The sequence below is a fragment of the Triplophysa rosa genome, linkage group LG19 (genome assembly GCF_024868665.1).
Source record: "Triplophysa rosa linkage group LG19, Trosa_1v2, whole genome shotgun sequence".
In the NCBI taxonomy this organism is placed as follows: Eukaryota; Metazoa; Chordata; class Actinopteri; order Cypriniformes; family Nemacheilidae; genus Triplophysa; species Triplophysa rosa.
Window position 1 is genome coordinate 8,310,011 of NC_079908.1, and position 22,994 is coordinate 8,333,004.

General features: G+C 43.0%; 2 protein-coding genes across 2 annotated transcripts; both read left to right on the top strand.

Annotated features, from left to right (window-relative positions):
- Positions 1-1,646: 1,646 nt before the first annotated feature.
- Positions 1,647-2,585, top strand: LOC130570615 (olfactory receptor 146-like). The gene is made up of 2 exons (XM_057360978.1): positions 1,647-1,992; positions 2,122-2,585. The coding sequence occupies exons 1-2, from the start codon at positions 1,647-1,649 to the stop codon at positions 2,583-2,585; spliced, it is 810 nt and encodes a 269-aa protein (XP_057216961.1).
- Positions 2,586-19,383: 16,798 nt separating this feature from the next.
- LOC130570395 (olfactory receptor 146-like) lies at positions 19,384-20,328 on the top strand. The gene has a single exon (XM_057360689.1). The coding sequence runs from the start codon at positions 19,384-19,386 to the stop codon at positions 20,326-20,328; it is 945 nt and encodes a 314-aa protein (XP_057216672.1).
- The last annotated feature ends 2,666 nt before the right edge of the window (positions 20,329-22,994 follow it).

Sequence of the window (22,994 nt, forward strand, 5' to 3'; positions counted from 1 at the left end):
ATTCATTTTAGCCGTGTCATATGACCTCTTTAATACACGTTTCGCTTGAATATGCAATATGAGTAAACAGTGCTCATAAACAGCTGTTTAAGGTGTAGCCCCGCATGAAATTAATAGATGCTTGGACCCGAAAAATGTATTCCTTACGTCACCACTTAACAACCGAATACTGCGCAGACTCTGGCTCCAAATGACGTAATCAGTACAATATGTCAGCGGCCTTATCTCATTTGGCGTAATTTTTCAACAATGCAAGTGAATAGGGACATGTCGTCCATTTTTGTATGGTCTATGGTTTGGGGTGTGTTTAGGCTTTTTCTACCAAAATGAAACGTATGTTGCCCCCAAGAACATCTCTCACTTAAAAAAATCAGTTTGGGCTTGTTTGTACAAGCAGCTTTTTACGGCCTGTAGTTAAGGATAGTTTAAGGATGAGCGCCCTCTAGTTGTCAGCAGCTCATCATGACTTATGGTTACATGCATTGATGTGTAGAGGATTCCACTTCTCTAGATTCTGCTTCAGATCAAGACGCATTTAATTCTTTGCATTTGTAAAAGTAGAAATGGTTTCATAAATTTGTATGGTTTAAAGATATTTTGGAGACCCTAAGCCCACCCTTAATCTAACCACTTCTCAACCATACAAAACACATGTGTAAAAATACAATCACGTGTATTTATTGCTTAAATTGACCAAAAAACATTGTTAACTGAAGCCATAAGTTAACTTTATACATAACTGCACACACTTAAATGAGTAAATTAGCCTGACACAATCAGTCATGAGACACACAAGAGCCAGTGCTATTTCACAATGAAATCTGGCATATTGCTTCTTTTGGCAGCAGTTTTGAATGTTTATGTTCACTGGATCTCAGATTAATGCTAAAGGTGATTGCTTTTGCGTCTTTTTCTCATACAGATTTGACCTCTGCACATTTTATATGTATATTTGTACATTTTGAAAAAATTATGACTGTTTTGTATGCTGTTTGTCTGTGTTTTATGTTATAAAATGCCCAAATAGTGTAATGTGAATACCATGAATCCTGGCAATCCTGAAAATCATACCCCAATAAATGCCATCTTTGCAAAATTATACCCCAATATATAATTTCATGATGACCGTAGGCGAAAGTTTCACCTGCTGCTTGTAGAGGCAATAATTTTGTAAACGCTCCTATGGGTCATATTTGGGGAAAGGGACAAATGACCAATATGGTCGTATAGGTTGTTGGTACATGCAGTAGTTAAACGTATACTGTAATGCTGATAGATCATAGTGGCTGTGATCATGGCAACAGGTGAAATCAAGGTTATCACCCCTAGGGTGATGACAGCATCATAGAAACACATTTGAAGCACATATTAAAAAGTGAGGGCCAGTAAACATTTTCTCAGAGAAATGGAATTTATGTAACACTCAATACTGACTTGGCTGTGAATTTATCAGGCGACTATTTGAAGCAATACATTAACCACTGTACCTGTAAGTGACAGGACATTTCTGGTGTAAGTATGTGTGTTGTTTTATTAGACCTGCAACTAATACCAGGATATTATAGAATTGACCATGTACTGCATTTCAGTTTTTTACAAACATTTGTCAACTTTTACAGGCATATAGGTTTGGGGAAAAACAGTGAATGGACAACCTGACATTGAAGAACAACATCCTCCTAGTGGAAGGACTAAAAGTCACACCCCAGTCTTCCTTCCCCGTTTTCATCCTTCTTCTGATAGTTTATGTATTTATAATAATATCTAATACTGCCCTTGTAATTTTGATCTCAACAGAGAAAAGTATGCATGACCCTATGCACTTTTTGTTCTGTAACCTGCCCGTGAATGATATATTAGGAACCACTGTCATTTTACCACGATTACTGCAGGATATTTTAACAGATGAATCAGAGCGTTATATCACATATGTGGACTGTGTTGTTCAAGCTTATTTTGTGCACATATTTGTAGCGGCAAGCCACTATGTGCTGATTATAATGGCTTTTGACAGATACGTGGCTATATGTAATCCATTACGATATTCCGCTATAATGACCAACAAAATGGTGCTTAAACTATCAGCATTTGCCTGGGGGATGGCAGTATTTTTAGTGACTATTATGTTAAGCCTTACGATACGTCTGTCTCGCTGCAGATATAAAATTGAAAATCCTTTCTGTGACAATGCATCACTGTTTAAACTGTCCTGTGAGGAGGGTGTGGCTGTTAACAATGTGTTTGGACTCACTTACACAGTAGTTTTATTTACTTTCTCAATTCTGTCTGTGCTTATAACATATGTCAAGATTGCTACTGTATGCATAAAAAGCAAAAGCAAAGCCCTCAACAGCAAAGCCATGAAAACGTGCAGTAGTCATATAGCAGTTTATTTAATCATGCTTGTGTCTGGATCCACTTTTATTTTCCTCCACCGGTTTCCTCTCTACACTGAGAGCAGGAAACTAGCTAGTATCATGTTTCACATTGTACCACCAGGATTAAATCCTTTAGTGTATGGTTTACAAACCAAAGAGATACGACAGAAGTTTGTGAGATTTTGGTGCAGAAAAAAAGGGAATTAGTGGTCAATTCAAAATTTTATTTTATTTTCATCTGTCTGTAATTTGTGCTCTAAGAAAGCAAGAAAGCAGTGGTCATGATCATATTGATGATGCTTTAGAAATGTTTTTAGTAACTGCTTTGTAATACTTACTGTATTATCTGCTTCTATGGGGCACTTATGTAAACTAGGGTCCTCACATAAGAAATGTGTATATTTTTACTGTACTAAAGATTGTTCTTATAGATCGGTTTGCAAGACATAAAAAAGACTACAAATATCATGGTTCAACTATAGTTTATGTAGTTGATTTGGTTACTATGGGCACTTTTACTTTTTTACACCATTATCTATGGCATTTGTGCTCAAAATGATTTTATAAAACGGTCAGTTCTGGTCCTTGATTCTGATTGGCTGAGCCGAGTTCCAAGCCGTTATAAAATACCCCGATTTATAACAGCTGACTGCATTACATAGCCTAAACATCACTTTATTTAGTTTATTTTATGAAACCTTGCTATGCATATGGAATAACCGTTTTAATTTAACGCACTTAGCTGTTATAAAATGTACTGTAACCCACTGCTTCTTGAGGCTTATTGCTTTAATAACCTTAAATAGGCTGTGGAAATTAATTTGCTTTGCTTTTGATCTTTTATTTAAAACAAAAATCTAACCTTTCGTTAGAGAATATGAATTTAATATGGGGTAATCTCATTATGAAATAAATGTTTTTCTCTAATACACATTGCTCCTAATTACTCATACATTTTTATTCAATACTTTTTGCAACCTTCTTCTTTGCCAAAGTCCTGCACCTATAATGCCTATAATGAGTTTGGAGAACACACTCAGAGTTCAGGTCAGGGAACTTGGATGGCCATGGCAGAAGCTACATTTGACTATAGACTGTTTCATTGGACACGTGCACCTGGACTGCAGTAAACATCCGGTCTGTGTTTGTCGGTCAGGCTAGTCTCTAATAATATATCTATTTACATTTACATTTATGCTTTTGGCAAACGCTTTTATCCAAAGCGACTTACATTGCAATGTACTATACATTTGTTTCTGACTATGTGCAATCACCTGGAACTGAACCCATGACCTTGGCGTTGCTAGTGCCATGCTTTAACCACTGAGCCACAGGAAAGCTGTGGCTGTTTATAAGTTTATTTAATTTAATTTAATTTAATTTTAATATGAATTTCTATTATTTTATTGTATAATAATTGTATAAAATAAACAATTTGTTGAATTTTACTGTATGTTAATTTTATTAAATAAACAATTTGTTGAATGGCTAAACACTCAACACTTTGGCACAGGGATAAAAGTGTACCCCACGTGTAAAGTCTTTAATGTTTTGGGCCTAATTTTCAGCTGGAGATCCTGGATATCTTGTTCAGATAGATGGCATATTGAATTCTAGCAAATATCACCAGATAAAAAACCTAAACCTGATTGTCCCTGCTAGAAGTCATACAATGGGCCATAAGGTTGGACCTTTCAAAAAGACGATGAGCACAAGACTAAGCTTCTGCCATGGTCATCCCAGTTCCCTGACCTGAACCCTATAGAAAACTAGATAGGTACATTTTCTGAAGAAAATGTGAGTGATGTTTTGTGGCAAACCGCGGAACTGAGCACTAGAGTGATAACACATTAAGTCTAACCTCTGAGTGAAACAACCAATCTCCATGTCTCTACGATGTTCTGATGCAGAGATATACATATTGCTAAACTGTTGCTAGGCTAATATGTTTGGTTGCTATGGGCGTGGCTTGGCATCTGCACTTGATAATACTCTAACCTATGAGTGAAACAAACCATTGATTGGTTGCCTGAGTAAAACGAGCCCACCCCCTTGTCTCTATGACACTGTGTTGCAAAGATATCCACCTGAACCTTTTATAATGGGAGTCTATGGGATCGGTTGCTAGGTTGCTGTAAATAGTTGCTATGGGCGTGGCTTAATAGCTTCAAGATGATCCTGGGAAACTGATTGGTTGTGTGAGTCAAATGAGCCCACCCCTTGTCTCTACGACACTGTGTTGCAAAGATATCCACATGGACTTTTTATAATGGGAGTCTATGGGATCAGTTGCTAGGTTGCTGTAAATGGTTGCTATGGGCGTGGCTTAATAACTTCATAATGATCATGTCACACTGATTGGTAGTCTGAGTAAAATGAGCCCACCGCTTGTCTCTAAGTGGTTGTACTGCTAAGATATTCAACACGGGACGTTTTATGCCTTATATGGGCATGCTTCCTGTGATTGGGAAATTTTGGGAGGCTCTTACACCCCAGGGGTACAACTTACACCCCATTGTGAGTGATGTTCTTACAGAGCCTGATAGCCTCTTCAAATCGTGTATTATTTTCATGTTTCTACGATATCCTCACTCGAAACTACGACCCGTCAAAGTTGGGCGCAATGTTAAGTCGGTTTTTCATTCGCCCCCCATCGCACCCCCTCCACCCGATCGCTTCCAAAAGTCATCACACACCATTCCTCAATGGGCCGCTCGATTTGATGTAGTCATTCATGGGTCCAAAGCGAAAAAATAACGCGTGAATATATATGTATCTAGGTTTTGAATGGGAGTCTCTTGTCAGATGTTCTCCAAACTCATTAGGCATTATAGGTAAAGACTGTTATCTTAGCAAAAAAGAAGGTTGCAAAAATGATTGAATAAAAGGTTATGATTAATTATGAGAGATGTGTATTGGAGAACAATGTTTATTTCATAATGACATTTTCGCCCCATATAATGTTCTTATTCTCCAATGAAAGGTTAGATTTTGGTAAAATTTTAATAGAAGGGATTAATAATGCAGACTTACTTTCACAGCCTTCCTTGTTTATATTTATAGGGTATGAATAATGTTACATACAACATAGGGCTTAACACTTTAAATGTAATATTTGTATTAATATTACATTTATAAATAGTTAAATTACTACAAATATTTATTTTTATAAATATACATACAGTAATTTGGTAACATAAATAAAAAAATATGTTTGTTCCAGCCCTGTTAAGCCTTTCGGCTTTTGGCACTGTTTTGCGTTAATGTTTGGTTATTAAAGACATTTTTGGTTCAAACATGCTGTTTGCACTTGAGCCTGGGAACATCTGGCAATACAACTAAAAGATTAAATAAAAAATCAACATCAACAAACAACTATTTACTGAAAACTGAGCAGGACAAACAAAACAAAACAAATATTTCAAACAACAGTTTTACAGTACATTGGTGTCACATGACAATTTTATTGCATTGTTCTTAAAGCGGCCAATTTTCAAACTTTAGTTAGTATGTAATGTTGCTGTTAGAGCATAAACAATATCTGCAAAGTGATAAAGCTCAAAGTTCAATGCCAAGCGAGATATTGTCTTTAACAGAATTCGCTTTTCAAGGACTACATGGAACAGCTGGAATCAGAATACAGCCCTTTACTTTCCGGGTAAATGATGTCACTATTCCGAGTTATTGAAAAACCTCCGCCCAAGGGAATACGCCAAAAAAGGGGCGAGGCCTTCCTTAGAGAAGAGGAAGAGCTGCTGGAGTAGTGTTTGGTTATCAGAGATTGTAAACATTTGACTGAGCTGGTAATAAGAATTCAGCTACACACATTCTAAGATAACCAACAGTCAAATAACAGCTTCCATGACTAGGGCTGTCATGATTATGAAATTTGACTGACGATTAATTGTCTAATAAATCATTGCGATTATGCCGATTAATTGTCTGTTTTAGGGCTTTGCCGATTATGATGATTAATTGTCTGTTTTTGAGCTTTGACATTTAATTCTCATACATTTTTGATTCAGCGATTGAAACGACCATATTGTTCTGAATACAAGACTATGTTTTTTTTCTTGGAAAACATCGGAGAAAGTTGGGTCATCATATATTTAAGGTTTAGGCTTTTACCTGTCAATAATGCAACCGCCAAATACTTGTAAATTAAGTAAATTGATCAGGAGTGAATTGTAGCCACCATTGAAATGCTATCAGTCATAGAAAAGCTTCTAGTCTGTTTTTTTCTCACAATTTTGGTAGACTGGTCGGACAGTTGTCAGAGGTTTGCTTAAATAATATTAAATTGTACTGCAGGTAATTTGTATATGTTTTAGTTTTTTTTAAGTGATTGTGTTGTGGTGGTACATTTTACAAGTATCACCATGCTTTAGTAACAATATATACACTAAAATATGCAATATGCAGGTGCACTACAGCTCCCCCTAGTGTCTTCTATAGAGATGTGCAATAATTGCGATGATCTGAAACCATCACGATGAGGTCAAACAATCACGATGAGATGATTATTTAATCGTGACAGCCCTATCCATGACTTTAACATCGGCTGTGAAAGCTGTTCTGTGTAATATAATGATATTGTGTGTGTGTGCGCGCATACCTCAAAAACACTTCTATGAAACGTCCTTTGAAGTCCTGCTTGCAAATGTCTCCTAGTCAATCTGCTTGTTTTATTATCCAACATAGGTCCAATATAAAGTGGCAAAACTAACGCTTCTGTTATTAGTGTTAATTAATATAACCGGTCTGACTCAATCGGTCCGGTGTCATTTCCCTCACCATAGTAGGAAACAAAATTGCGATCTCTAACAAAGAATGACATTTGCACATGCACTAGCAGACCTCCATTACACTTCGATCGAGCCGCTTCTGTTTAAATGAGGAAGTGAAGTTGACGCCATTGTTACAGTTTATTGCTAAAAGCCAAAGCTTATGAATACATGTGCACTGAGAGGGGGACCGACCAATCACAACAGCCTGATAAGCGTAAGCTCGCTGATATGGTATGCTGGGGTGGTTCTAGGGGGGCACAGAGGGGGCCAGTGCCCCTGTGTCAGCACACTTGGCAACCCCACTGGCCCCCCTAAATCTGGAATCGTTTCTGGAATTTTTTACCACTACCGAGCAATTTCGGGTGCAATGCACAGTTTGTCCTGCGAGTGGCAGTAATGATGCTTGTGTGCCAAAAGGAAGATTACGCATGCAAGACGCAAACAATGTCGAGTCTGTGCACCTTCAGCAAGATTACGTCTACATCATACAGGTAATGGAAATATTTTGAAAAAATATAATGAAAATGCACATCATTACACATCATATTAAAATACTGACCTATATTTTCCGGTGTTGCGCATGTTAAATCTACATATAAAGCAGTCGTGACTCGTGCCTATACAAAGAATCAGCTGCTGCCAGAGAACGTGTAACACACTAAAGAAATTTTATTTGTTAATGAAATGAGATCAAATGCAACTTACATTTATTGAGGTGAATGTTTGATAAAATGCACTTTTGCCTTATAATTCAAATAAATGGTCTGTCATTCCCAAGGAATTAGCAGAGTTCAAGTAATCAATACAGTTTATTCTATACTGTCCTGTATATTACTTGTGGTGTATTTGAGAGTCGAGCTTTATCATTTACACATGTTCATAATTTTCCCATTTGCAGTTAAAATGAAGAGAAAAAATCCTAAGGACATAATGTCCTTTTTTAATAAGAAAACTAAAGATAATAGTCAGTCAAGGCTGGAGAAAGAAGATGCTTCTGAAAAAGAGTCAGAAATGCACAAAAACTTAGAGAATAAAGAAAGTCCAATAGAACAGAGGACCCATCAGCAAGGTGATTTAGTTGTGCAGAGAGACTTTTGTAACCCTGAAATTCCATGTGAAAAACATGAGTTTTTACATGAGTATTTAGTTAACATGGCATTCACATGAAAATGTGCCAAAACCACATATATCACATGTGAAAATTTTGAAATTCATGTTTTTTTTTCTTTGTGTAAAGGAAATACCTGATAATGTGACTCATGTTTAGATGACTGCTTAAGTTGATTTTTGGATATCTTGTTTGTGGGTAGTTTTTCATTTATGTATGTACATTTAAGATGCAGAAAGGTGCCTAAATGTTATTATTGTTGTCATTGTTATTTTGACTATATACAATGTGTTGTGAAATAAATGACCATGGAACATTAATTTGAGCTGAACTTGTTTTATTAGCTCATTAGTTTACTTCTAGAGAAAACAGTAATACATGACAGTGAAAAATGACTGAAAATTAACCATGACACATGTTAGTGTGCCCCCTGAAAGCATAAGTGGCCCCTGCCTGGCCCCCCCAGTTACAGTAGTCTAGGACCGCCACTGATGGTATGGGTGGGACATCATCAGACACACTCTCTAAGCGGGGAACCAATCACGACAGACCTGGTCAGCTTTACAAATCAGAGCGTTTCGGAAGGAGGGATTTTATATAGACTGGAAGAAATCCAGTAACAATATAATAAAAATATAAAGTGTTTTTTGAAACTAGAAACATGAACATCCATTGTTAAACACCCAAAAAACATAATCAAAGCTTCAAAAACAGCAAAAGAATGGCTCCTTTAATTGGATTTGTCTTGTCACGTCACCCCATCCAGTGTGGACAAAATGTAAAATTATAATGGGTTCTAATCAGCCCCCTAATAGCCACAAGGAGTTAAACCATTTGATGATTGCTTTAGATGCCGATGGTCTGCATGCACAGACACGGGATAGTCAAACGCACCTACAGTAACAGACAGACAGGTCTGACTCGGTTGAAAAACCAATCAAAACTTCTAATTAAGCTATGGGGTGGGTTACCCGTACTTTGACGCTCAGCCAGAGGTGCAATCGTCCGTTCATCATTACATATGGCCAACATTCACAGGAACAACATTCTTCAAATAAAGTAAGTCATGCTAGAGAAAATTTTAGATACTAGATACTAGTGCCCCAAACTCTGAATGTCAATCTGTTTACATTTGCCTGTTTATGCTGCACATCAATATCTTGTAGATTTGTGTTTTGCTTGAAATTATATAAGTAGGTCTATAAGTCAGTCTTTAGTTAGTTAGATCACAACATTCATCTTACCCGGTATCACGCCAAAGCGTGTGATAGACACGCCGGTCCACCTCAGGATGTGTGTCAGTGTCACGCTTTGCCTCTTTCAGGCGTGAAAAAGACAAGCTCGGTTCTTTGCATTTGTAAAAATGAAATGATGTAATAAATACTTATTACTTGTACATTAATAGATATTTTAGAGCACCTAACCCTACTCTCGATGGCAGCGGTGTGAACGCACAGTTCCAAAACTACCTTAATTTGCGTTCTGGGGAAAAATGGAGGTCTTATGGATGTTAGGGCGTTTTCACACATGTGGATCGATTGCTTTGTTCCGAAACCGGGGGTTAAATCGCTACAATATTGCAATTTATTTTAGTTCGGTTTGCATTCACAAGTGTCATGACTCGGAGAGGAACGAAAGGTTCGGAGACTCAATTGCGGGTAATGAATCAGATTTTATTTGTAATAGTCCAACAGAATCACCAGACGACACCAGCCTTGAGAACAGGAACCACGTGAGTCCGTGGAGAGCTAGCTCGACCCAACGGCACTCACGGTAAGAAACAGCGGAAGAATGCCGAACGGGGAATCCTGGCTCCTCCGAGGTGCACGCTCAGCGGGGAGAAGACTCGACCCGCTGGCAGAATCCGAACAGCAGAGGCAATCGCTGGAGAAGTGGTGTCGGGTAGTGCAGAGAGCAGAGGTCCGAGACGCCAACGGGTACTGAGGAACACAGGAGTAGATGACAGAGAAGCAAAAGGCACTGGAGCAATATGAAGAAACAAACAAAACTAAGACAAGATAACTAAGACAAGACTTGAGATAGCAGTACTAGAACACGCTAGACTGAGGCAGTCAGAACTGGCAATAACACGCAACGGTCTGACACAAGACAAGAGAACAAGAGGGATTAAATAGAGGGGACCTAATCAGTGGGGAATGAACAACAGGTGAATAATAATAAGGAGCCAGGGGGACTGCTAATAAGGGACGAGCTACAGGAGTGTAGGTGATGAGGTGATGGAAACCCGGTGAGGGGAAAGCCTGAAGGGGAGACACGGGGCGGGGCTAGTAACGTAGACACTAAACACGTGGAGAGCCGTCAAGACGGTTCCACAAGAGTTTGACAAAACAAAACAAACACTCACACAAGACAAAAAGGCCACGACAAGACTGAGATCATGACATTACCCCCCCCCACAGGCGCCACTGGGCGTCTAGGGGGAGGGCTCACCTCGCTTCCGGTGGAAGTCCACGATCAGCGACCGGTCCAGGATGTCGTGAGACGGCACCCAGCACCTTTCCTCTGCACCATAACCCTCCCAGTCCACTAAGTATTGATAACCCCGGCCACGTCAGCATACGTCCATCAGTTTCCTGACGGTGTACGTCAGGGATCCGTCCACCAGGCGCGGGGGGGGGGCGGGGCGTTTGCTGGCAGGGTTGAGGGTGGATGTGACGACGGGTTTGACCCTGGAGACATGAAAAACAGGGTGGACTCGACCAAGAGTCGGGGAAAGCTTGAGCCGGACGGCCACCGGGTTAACCACCTTGGTGATGCAGAATGGTCCAATGAACCTCGGAGCCAACTTGCGAGAGGGTACCCGGAGAGGCAGGTCCATGGTGGATAACCATACCCATTGACCACACACGTAGGCCGGAGGAGAAGACCGGTGACGATCAGCTGCTGCCTTGGTCTTCTGGGAGGTTCGGGCCAGAACCTCTCTGGCCCTCGTCCAGGTGCGGCGACAACGCTGAACGAAGGCCAGAGCAGAAGGTACTGCAGCATCGAGTTCCTGAGAGGGAAACAAGGGAGGTTGGTAACCCACAGAACATTCAAAAGGGGACATACCTGAGGAGGATACCGGAAGGGAGTTGTGGGCGTATTCAATCCAGGAGAGCTGTTGGCTCCAGGAACTGGGATTCTGTGATGTTAAACAGCGGAGTCTGCTTTCAAGATCCTGGTTGGCTCGCTCACACTGCCCATTGGTCTGAGGGTGGAAACCGGAAGACAGACTCGTAGAGGCCCCGATCTGTCTGCAGAACTCTTTCCAGAACCGGGAGGTGAACTGAGGCCCCCTATCGGACACGACATCAGTGGGCAAACCATGTAGACGAAAGACGTGGTCCACCACCAGTTGAGAGGTCTCCCGGGCGGAGGGGAGCTTGGGAAGGGGGATAAAATGGACCGCTTTGGAGAAACGGTCCACCACCGTAAGAATGACGGTGTTGCCGCCAGAGGGAGGAAGGCCAGTGACAAAGTCTAAGGCAATATGAGACCAAGGGCGGGAAGGGATGGGGACAGGGCGAAGCAGACCAGTGGGAGGGCGGTGGGATGATTTACATTGGGCGCAAACTGGGCAAGCCAACACAAACTGTTTAACATCAGCATTCAAAGAAGGCCACCAAAACCGCTGGCGGACGGACGCCAGGGTTCCCCGGTTACCTGGATGGCAGACTAACTTGGAGGAATGGCTCCACCGCAGGACTTCGGGGCGCAGCGCAACCGAGACAAACAACCTGCCCTCTGGACACTCTCTCGGGACGTGCACCCCTCGACCGGCCTGCTCAACTCGTCTCTCGAGATCCCAGATAGCAGCCCCGACCACCATCCCCTTGGGAAGGATGGGTTTGGTCGAAGGCTCCCCTCCGGGGATCTCAAAAAGACGAGAGAGAGCATCGGGCTTGACGTTCTTAGACCCCGGCCGGTACGAGAGGGTGAAGTTAAACCGACCGAAAAAGAGTGCCCAGCGGGCCTGGCGTGAGTTTAGTCTCTTGGCTGAACGGATATACTCAAGGTTCTTATGATCCGTCCGGACCAAGAAAGGCTGCGCTGACCCCTCCAGCCAGTGACGCCAGTCACCCAAAGCAGGGCGGACCGCCAACAACTCTCGGTTACCTATGTCATAGTTCCGTTCGGCAGGGTTGAGGCGATGGGAGTAGAAGGCGCAAGGGTACACCTTCCCATCATGACTAGAACGCTGAGACAGAACCGCGCCTACCCCAACGTCGGATGCATCGACCTCGACAATGAATTGTTGCTCGGGTTCTGGAAAACAAAGCACAGGTGCATAGACAAAACGAGACTTGAGATCATCAAAGGCTACCTGAGTTTGGGAATTCCATCTGAACGAGACCTTAGTGGAGGTCAATGCAGTGAGCGGTAGGGCTATCTGGCCGAAACCCCAGATGAATCGCCGGTATAAGTTGGCGAAACCCAGGAACCGCTGAAGGGCTTTACGAGAGTCGGGGACAGGCCATTCGGCGACAGCTCTTATCTTGGCAGGATCGGGGTTCATGCCTCTGGATGAAATTATGTGACCAAGGAACGAAACAGTGACAGCATGGAATTCGCACTTCTCCACTTTAACAAAAAGTTGATTCTCTAATAAACGCTGGAGGACTTCCCTGACGTGTCGGGTGTGTTCCTGGAGAGAGGGGGAAAAAAACAGAATATCATCCAGGTACACAAAGACAAATCGATTAATCATGTCCCCCAACACGGCATTTATGAGGCCTTGGGAGACGGCAGGAGCATTGGTCAAACCGAACGGGAGTACCAAATACTCATAGTGTCCCGAAGGTGTATTAAACGCCGTCTTCCACTCGTCCCCCTCCCGGATGCGGACCAGGTGATAGGCATTGCGAAGGTCTAGTTTAGTAAAGACCTGGGCTCCCTGCAAGAGATCGAAGGCAGTAGACATGAGAGGTAGGGGGTACTTATTCTTAACTGCAATCTCATTCAAACCTCGATAATCAATACAGGGACGCAGAGAGCCATCCCTCTTCTGGACGAAGAAGAACCCTGCACCGGCCGGGGAGGAGGAATGGCGAATGAGCCCAGCCTGTAAGCATTCTTGAATATACTTGTCCATGGCCTCTCTCTCCGGGGCGGACAGTGAGTAGAGACGCCCCCTAGGCGGAGAAGTGCCTGGGAGAAGGTCTATGGAGCAGTCGTAGGGGCGATGCGGAGGGAGAGAGGTGGCTCGCGACTTGCTGAAGACGGTGCGAAGATCGTGATACTCCTCCGGGACCCCAGCCAAATCGGCGGCCCTGACCTGAAACACAGAAGACATAGAGACAAGAGACGGAGCAGAACCAAGACAAGACGTGTGACAAGATGGGCTCCAGGCCACCACAGAACTTTTAACCCAATCAATGTGAGGATTGTGCTGAGACAACCAAGGATGCCCTAAAATGAGGGGGTTATTGGGGGAATCGAGGATGTACAGCTCAATGCACTCACAATGATTACCCGAAAGAAAAAGTCTTACGTGAGGGGTGACGTGAGTTATGGTGGCAAAGGGAAGACCCGCTAGCGTCTGGACCGAGATGGGTCTGTCGAGGGGCTTGACCGGAATCTTCCACCGGGCTGCGGTGGTGGCATCGAGGAAACTCCCTTCGGCACCCGAGTCGAGAAGAGCCTTGCCGGTGTGGCTCCGGCCATCGAACAGGATCCGGAACGGCAGTGAGGAACGGGAAACAGGAGAGGAAATAGGAATAGCGCCCACCCGGACTCTCCGCTCTACGGGTGGGCGGAGCCTTTTAACGGACACTGGATGACTTGGTGCCCATCCCTCCCGCAATAGAAGCAGAGTCCTCCGAGAAGGCGCTGCTGTTTCTGTAAAGGTGTCAAGCGAGAGCGACCCAGTTGCATGGGCTCCTCCTCAGGGCTAGCTCCGGTGACTTTAGGGGAGGTGTGGGCATCTCGAACTCACCAAGAGGTGGGTGAAGGCTGCCGGCGTCGGCGGCTGTTTAAAGGAGTCTCGACTCGGAGGCAGAGGTTGGTGAGGGCCTCTAAATCCCTAGGGGGTTCAAGTGTGGCGATCTCGTCAGCAATGGACGCATTCACCCCGTGGAGAAATCGAGCGCGTAGCGCTTCCTCGTTCCAGTTGCAGGCAGCTGCCAGTGTCTGGAACTTGATGGAGTAATCCGTGATGGAGTTCCGACCTTGGGTCAGGCTTGAGAGCTGGGCGGCCGCCTGCTCCCCCTGAGCTGACCTGTCGAACAGCCTGATCATTTCGGCCCGGAAATCTGTGAACAAGTGGCAAAAGGGTGCTTGAGACTCCCATACAGCTGTTCCCCACTCTCGTGCCCGACCCTTCAGCAGGGTTAAAACAAACGCCACCCTTGCCTCTTCGGTGGCATAGCGGCGTGGCTGAAGGGAAAACACCAGAGCACACTGGGCGAGGAAAGGACGGCAGGCATTGGGGTCTCCGCTGTAAGGCGGAGGGCTATTGACATGAGGCTCAGACTCAGACAGATGTCCACGAGACGAGCTGGAAGAAATACGACTCGCAGCGAGTTCTCTGCGCAGCTCGGTGACCAGGGCTGTAAGATCCGTGACTTGACCCGCAAGATTTCCCACTTCCTGTGTGGTGGCGTTCAGCCGTGTGACCTGCTGTCCGAGGGTGACCCCCTGCTGTTGTAGCGCATTGCGGGAGGGTTCCATCCCCGCTGAATCTCCAGTGTGGTCAGACCGTTCTGTCATGACTCGGAGAGGAACGAAAGGTTCGGAGACTCAATTGCGGGTAATGAATCAGATTTTATTTGTAATAGTCCAACAGAATCACCAGATGACACCAGCCTTGAGAACAGGAACCACGTGAGTCTGTGGAGAGCTAGCTCGACCCGACGGCACTCACGGTAAGAAACAGCGGAAGAATTCCGAACGGGGAATCCTGGCTCCTCCGAGGTGCACGCTCAGTGGGGAGAAGACTCGACCCGCTGGCAGAATCCGAACAGCAGAGGCAATCGCTGGAGAAGTGGTGTCGGGTAGTGCAGAGAGCAGAGGTCCGAGACGCCAACGGGTACTGAGGAACACAGGAGTAGATGACAGAGAAGCAAAAGGCACTGGAGCAATATGAAGAAACAAACAAAACTAAGACAAGATAACTAAGACAAGACTTGAGATAGCAGTACTAGAACACGCTAGACTGAGGCAGTCAGAGCTGGCAATAACACGCAACGGTCTGACACAAGACAAAAGAACAAGAGGGAGTAAATAGAGGGGACCTAATCAGTGGGGAATGAACAACAGGTGAATAATAATAAGGAGCCAGGGGGGACTGCTAATAAGGGACGAGCTACAGGAGTGTAGGTGATGAGGTGATGGAAACCCGGTGAGGGGAAAGCCTGAAGGGGAGACACGGGGCGGGGCTAGTGACGTAGACACTAAACACGTGGAGAGCCGTCAAGATGGTTCCACAAGAGTTTGACAAAACAAAACAAACAGTCACACAAGACAAAAAGGCCACGACAAGACAGAGATCATGACACACAAGTGAATATTTCCAAACGGACCAAACTTTGTTAATAAAAGTCACGTGCAAGTAAACTCTCCTTCGATTGGTCAGAGTGCATCTGTTTATTTTCCGGGATTCCGCTCAAAAATGTCATCCGTCAGGATGGACAGACAGCAGCTACGCGGCATTTTTGTGGCTTGTTTGGTTACTGCTGTTACAGAGTTTCTTTGCCTTCATGCGGCACTGTTCAACCGACCGATTAAATCCCATTTGTTTTAAGCGCTCACTAAACACTTTATAAATTTTGGTGTTTTTGTGAGTTCTGGAGAGCTGTTCGGCAATGTGTTTCTTCTGACCAAATTTCAATCAAACACTTCACTGCTTCCCTGCTCCAAGTGAGCCCACGGTTCATTTTGGGAATGCGACAAGCAGAGCGGGACCGGGCGGACTGCAGGCTGTGGTGCCAGCTGAGTTACCGGCTGGAAGGCTGGCTGAGTCACCGGCTGGAAGACTGGCTGAGTTGCCGCCAGGAAGGCCGGCTGAGTCACCGGCTGGGCTGGACAGGACGCCGGCTGGATAGACAGCTGGAAGGCCGGCTGGAACACCGGACGCCAGCTGGAACACCGGACTGGACGCCGGACTGGAACGCTGGTTGCACCGGACTGGACGCCAGCTGCACCGGACTGGACAATGGACTGGACACTGGACTGGACACAGGACTGGACACCGGCTGCACCGGACTGGACACCGGACTGGACACTGGTTGCATCGGACTGGACGCCGGCTGGATCACCGGCTGGGACGCCTGCTGCATCGTCGGTTGGGACGCCGGCTGGACCGGCTGGGCTGGATCCCGCGCCCCCCTCCGTTGCCTCTTCTTCTTCAGCTGAGCCACCCGTCTGGTGGTCGGCTGGAGGAAGGAGGTGAAAGGCACGGCTGGCTCGGGGTTGGAGGCCTCCGAAGAGGACCCTCAGGACTCTCGCCTCCCCCGCTTGCCACCATGGCTGACTGTTGGTGAGGCTGCAGGGGGTGAGGAGAACGGTGTGGCGATGCCCATAACCCCGATCTGTAGGGTATGACCCTCCTGAATCATGGCCAGCAGAGATGGGTAGCTGGGACCCTGGACTCCAGTCGATTCATGACGTACCACCACACAACATCGAAGTCCAGCAGTCTCATCGACCTCATCTCTGCCCGCGAAAGTGGGTCCCAGAGACTGGCGGTAAAAAGCACCGCCAGCTCCGCCTCCCTGAAGACTGCGGCATCCAGGAACCTGTCTAGGTAGTCCTCAATGTCAGCATTCCCCTGACGAATACCGCAGAGGAGGCGAACCTGGTGGGACCGTCCAGTGTCCATGCTGCTTGCTGGGTTCTCAAAATGGCTCGTTCGTTCTGTCACGAATGCGGTGGGGAAGAACCCAAATGCAGAATGCACAAATAAAACACAAAACAAAAACCCACAATGAGGTAAATCAAGAAAACGGGATAACACAACTAGAACACAACAGAGCATTGACTAACTAAAACTGGACTACACAGGATCACACTCGACATAAACAATACTAAACAACAAACTATAACAGACTTAACTTTGAATTGATTCAACTCGACTTGGTAACTCACAGGGCAAAATGACATAACGTCAAAAATGGGGTACAAGCAAAACGAACGAGCACAGGACAGCAAACACGAGGGCATTAAATAGGGAGACAACAAAGGATAATTAACAAGGGAACAGGTGTAGGGGATGAAACACTGAGGGAAAGCTGAACGAGAGAACGAGGGGGCGGGGCCAATGACGAGACCGGAGAGAGAGCATGGCAGGTCAAAACAAACAATGTCATGTCTCTCTCTACACTAAACATAAGGGATCTGTCACGATCCTGCCACTAGACCGGAAAATCAAGAACAAGGAGGCAGGACCATGACAGTTAACACTTAAGATTTTTAATGACAGGTTCAATTTGTACCACTAGTTGAGGTCAAGAAAAACATTAATGTCGCTGTTATAAAACTATTTGACAGACTATTAACACTTAATGACATTTTAATGACATGTTTAATTGAAAAAAAGTGAAAATTATTAGTAGTTCCGTGGTTAGAGCATGGCGCAATCAACGCCAAAGTCATGGGTTCGATCCCAGGGACTGCACGTACTCTGATACAAATGTATAGTATAATGCAGTTTAAGTTGCTTTGGATAAAGCGTCTGCCAAATGCGTAAATGTGAATGTAATGGCCTCATGACAGCCAATGTCAAAACCAACCACATGACAGTTTTATGTAATGTTAACCCATAAAGCTACGTAGTTTCTTAAGTTTCATTATTATTCTGCTATGTCATGTTTATGACAGGTTATGTTGTCTTGGTAATGTCAAGTTGTCCTGACAAAGACACTGACAGATTATGATGTATTGCTTTATGTCAAGTTGTCATAACAAAGACATCTCAAACAATGTCATCTTTGCATTAAAAATTACATAAATGAGCGAATGACACTTAATGACAGTTGTCATAAACATGCATTTAATCTCCTTCATATTCATGTCATTTGTCATGTCATGATTACGAAGGTGTCATGTCAGTCTTATGAACACCCCGTCAAATAAAGTGTTACCCACTTTACATCATCTTAGTGGTACTAGTGTTCCAGTGGTACAGAAAACATGTTTTCCCCAATATAACTGCACTAAATTCATAGATTCTCCGTAGTCATTGATACCAATAACCTATGGAAAGTACCCAGGCTTCACATAGACTTAAAACAATAGGTTGGCTTACATTGGGCCTCAAAGAATTAAGGCCTCACACGCCCTTAGACATCAATGGATTTTATTATGTGCTCAAATGTGCTCTAAAACTCTCAAAAACATTACAAAGTGTTTCTGTGTAAATCATCATTTACTAGATATGCGTGTTGTAACATATTGTATCAAAACAGAGTAAATTTATTTGTGTGTTGTTCATTTATACATATGTGTGACTTCACATCATCATCAAATGTCATCCTCATTAGTAATATGAATACTTCTTTAAATGTCTTTGACGTTGTCAAAATGTGTTTAATAATTTTGGTGTGACTGTGATAATAAATCCAACTGTGTGAATGTACTCTGTTAATGTATAGTCAATGTGTAACACAATTTTCAATCGTGCCTGTGAAAATAATAGTAACACTTTCCCCTCTAGGGTGATGACAGCTTCATGGAATCAGCTTGGAACCATATAAAAAGTTGAAACCTATAGTTTTCTTCAGAGGAAAGCAAGCTAACAATTCAATGACACAGTTGATAGAACTGTTGATAGAATTTCATGACTGATTATTCAACAGCCTGTAGGTAAAAACGTAATACTTCTGGTGCAAATATTTGTTACGTATTCAAAATATCAGGAATTGGAAAACTTTACAGCCGCAACATAATCGCTGATGTTAGGTTTGTGTAATGCTTATTGTAGACTATGTAAAATTAATGGACAGCAAGCAATGTATGTTATTTTTTAAAACAGACACATACATATTTGCATACGAACATCAAGCATACTGTGATATGAAGGCAGATGTTACATTCTTCATAGTACAATGTAGTATATGATGTTATTAATGCCCACGGCAGGTCTTTTTGTTACAGGTTTTGAACAAGGAGGCCAATGGACAACTTGACATTTAAAAACAAAATTCTGTTAGTGGAGGGACTGAAAGTTACACCTCAGTCTTCCTATCCTGTTTTCATCCTTCTTCTTTTGGTTTATGCATTTATAATGGTATCAAACATTGGAATTATTATTCTGATCTCGACAGACAAGAATCTACATGACCCCATGCACCTTCTCTATTGTAATCTGCCAGTGAATGATATAATAGGGACCACTGTAGTGGTACCACGCTTACTGCAGGACATTTTGAGGGAAGCCTCACAACGCTATATGACATATGAGGAGTGTATTATTCAAACTATATTTGTACACATATTTGGCACAGCATGCCACACTGTGTTGATGATCATGGCTTTTGACAGATATGTGGCTATATGTAAACCATTACGATACACAACTATAATGACAAATAAAATGGTGGTACAGCTATCAGCATCTGCCTGGAGTTCGGCGATAGCGGCAGTGGCTGTTTTCATAGGCCTTACTCTGCGTCTTTCTCACTGCAGATATAAAATTGAAAATCCTTTCTGTGACAATGCCTCACTGTTTAAACTGTCCTGTGACCAGGGTGTGATTATTAATAATATGGTAGGAATCGTTAGTACTGTGATAATATTTACCTCCTCACTTGGATCTATATGTATATCGTATGTCAAGATTGCTATTGTGTGCATTACTAGTAAAAACAAATCACTCAACAGCAAAGCTATAAAAACCTGCAGCACTCATTTAACTGTTTATTTGATCATGATTGTTTCTTGCGCCGTCATGGTTTTTCTCCATCGTGTTCCTCAATACTCTGAAAACAGAAAACTAGCTAGTATAATGTTTCATATTGTACCTCCAGGATTAAATCCTTTAGTGTATGGTTTACAGACAAAAGAGATAAGACAGAAGTTGACAAAAATTTGGTGTAAAAACAAAATTAATGTAATGTAAAGTAAAGTAAATGTAGTGTACATTTTGTAAATGTTAATTTTCTATAATTTCAAGCGATATGTTTGAAATTAGAGAACATATTATTAGTTTAAGTTTATCATTTTAATTCTCAAAAATAAATGATGATTCAAAAGAGCTAATGTGTACTTGGAAATGATTAAACAATTATATTTACATTAAAGATTAAATTCAAACTGTCATGAACGTGGGTGGTGAGGACAAGGACAGAGGACCCAAGTGCAGACAGCGGGTAAGGGGTTAACAAGACAGACTTTAATTATAACTAAAAAATACAAAACAAAGACCCACGTGGGGGAACATAACAAAACATAGCAACAAGGACAGGGACTAACTAGACTAGAAATAATAACAACACTTGACATAACCACAATAAACTAAACTAACTACAGAACAATAACTCACCCACATGACACAAACAGAACACAACAGAACAATGAACCAGCACGAGACAGAAGACACAAGGGCATAATAAAGGGGATAAATCAAGAGGGGACAGGTGCAGGACATGAACTAATTAACAAACAATAACGAGACGAAAGGGCGGGAACAGAGACGCCACACCGGAGAGTGGAAGACCATGAGGGACAAAACGTCACTCTCCACATAAAACAAGAGGTTCTATCATGGTTCTGCCACTAGGTCAAGAGAAGCAAGACAATGTGGGGCAGAACCATGACACAAACAATATACATTTTTCTGTCTGGTATGTTTAAGAAAGTGGGGTGACAGCATTGCATAATATACTGTTGTGAGATTTATAAATCAATGTTTTAAATTTGTTTAATCACATTAATTTAAAATGATGCATTGTTATTTTGTTATTTTTGCTGTTTACCAAAATGTATTCAAGTTACAGTTATATAATAAATTGGCTCAAAGTGAACACTTTTTTTAGGCTGTATTCACATCCAAATTGGTTGAAGGGATAAAGGCTGTTTTATTGACATGTATGGGCTTTTCGTTAAATAATTTCCTCATTAATTAAGCATGTAAAAGTTCTGGAATCGATTCTAAGTCTGGCGCTTGCATTTGGAAGCTGTTGCTGTGAACCAACATGCAGTTCAGGGACATCTCAAAGTGAAACAGGCCATAGTTAGGTTTCAGAAATACAACAAATTCATAAGAAATATACCAGGAACATTAATAGGGGTCAACTGTTTGGTACATTCTGAGAAAAAAGCACACTGGTAAGCTCAGCAACAAAAAAAATCCTGGATATGATAATCAAATCAAAAGCAAATCCCTTTATTGTCACTCAACCATATACACAAGTAACAGTGGTGGATTATGGCATCATCCTCTCCATGATAAAGAAAAACCCCTTCACAACATCCAGACAAATGAAGAATTAATCTGGATGCTTCTGTCCTCGGTTAAAAATAGATTATTTTAAGTGGTTGACTTAAAATTTAATTTTGAACAAAAAGTTTTATAATAACTTTTGAATAAATGAAAGTACAATATTTGGATAGTAAAGGACTTATCACCTCCTGCCCACTAGCGATCAGGGGGTTCCCCTCTGTCTGTTTACAAAAAGGCAACTTTGGGCAAAAGGGCACTTTGGGCAATGGGGCAGGTGCTCAAGCAACCTTTATGCACCCTCCATGCCCCCCCCAGCACGTGACTGAATGTCTGTGATCATGGCAACAAGTACAAATATAGCTGCAAGCAGCAATTATAGGTTCAAGCCCGACAAGGCACATAAGGCCATATATGTGGACATTTCTGATATTGAGTTTTTGAAAAGCAGATGAAAAAACTTAAGTAAAAGAACTTAGAACACAATATAAGTGCTTATAACTCTTTACCACTTTTGTCAGGTGAAGAAGATGTGCCAATGATGACACATACCGAGTTTCGTGTTGATATGTAAAAGTTTGTTGAAGATACAGCATCAAATCCATTTTGGCGTGCTCGCCATTGAATTCGTTTCGAGGTATATTCGTGTGGAATACGAAAACAATTTGACGAATTAAGACAAATTCCATAACTTTTTATGAGGAATGTGTCTAGATGCTACATGTCAAATTTCGTGCAAATCGGACAAACGCAGTAGGAGGAGTTTGATAAAGTAGATGCGTACAGGAAGCAGGTTGCACCATGACAAGTTTTATGTCACATGAGTAAATATATAATTAACATACCATTGTGGTAATATCTTCGAATGTTATAAGCATGTTTTTAAATTTCATTATATCTTTTGACCACAACGGGGCAAGGGCTTAAATATGTTCAGGTTCTCCCAGACTGAGGTCACGATGACTCTTGCGAAGTTTCATAGAAAAGAAACCTCAAAGCAATATAGATAGCAGCTGCCGTGGCGTATATCAACCACCAGGGTGGCATTCGATCACGGCAGCTAACACGACTCACCCGACGCCTCCTCCTGTGGAGTCAGCAGGTGATCAGCTCCCTGCGAGCCATACACATCCCGGGCTACCTGAACCAGACAGCAGACAGGCTCTCTCGTCAGTGGTCACCTCGCGGAGAGTGGCGACTCCACCCTCACTTGGTTCAGCTCATATGGGAGCAGTTCGGTCGGGCGCAGGTGGACCTGTTTGCCTCCCCGGACTCCACCCATTGTCCGCTTTGGTACTCCTTTTCCGACGGTCCCCTCGGTACGGATGCCCTTGCGCACAGCTGGC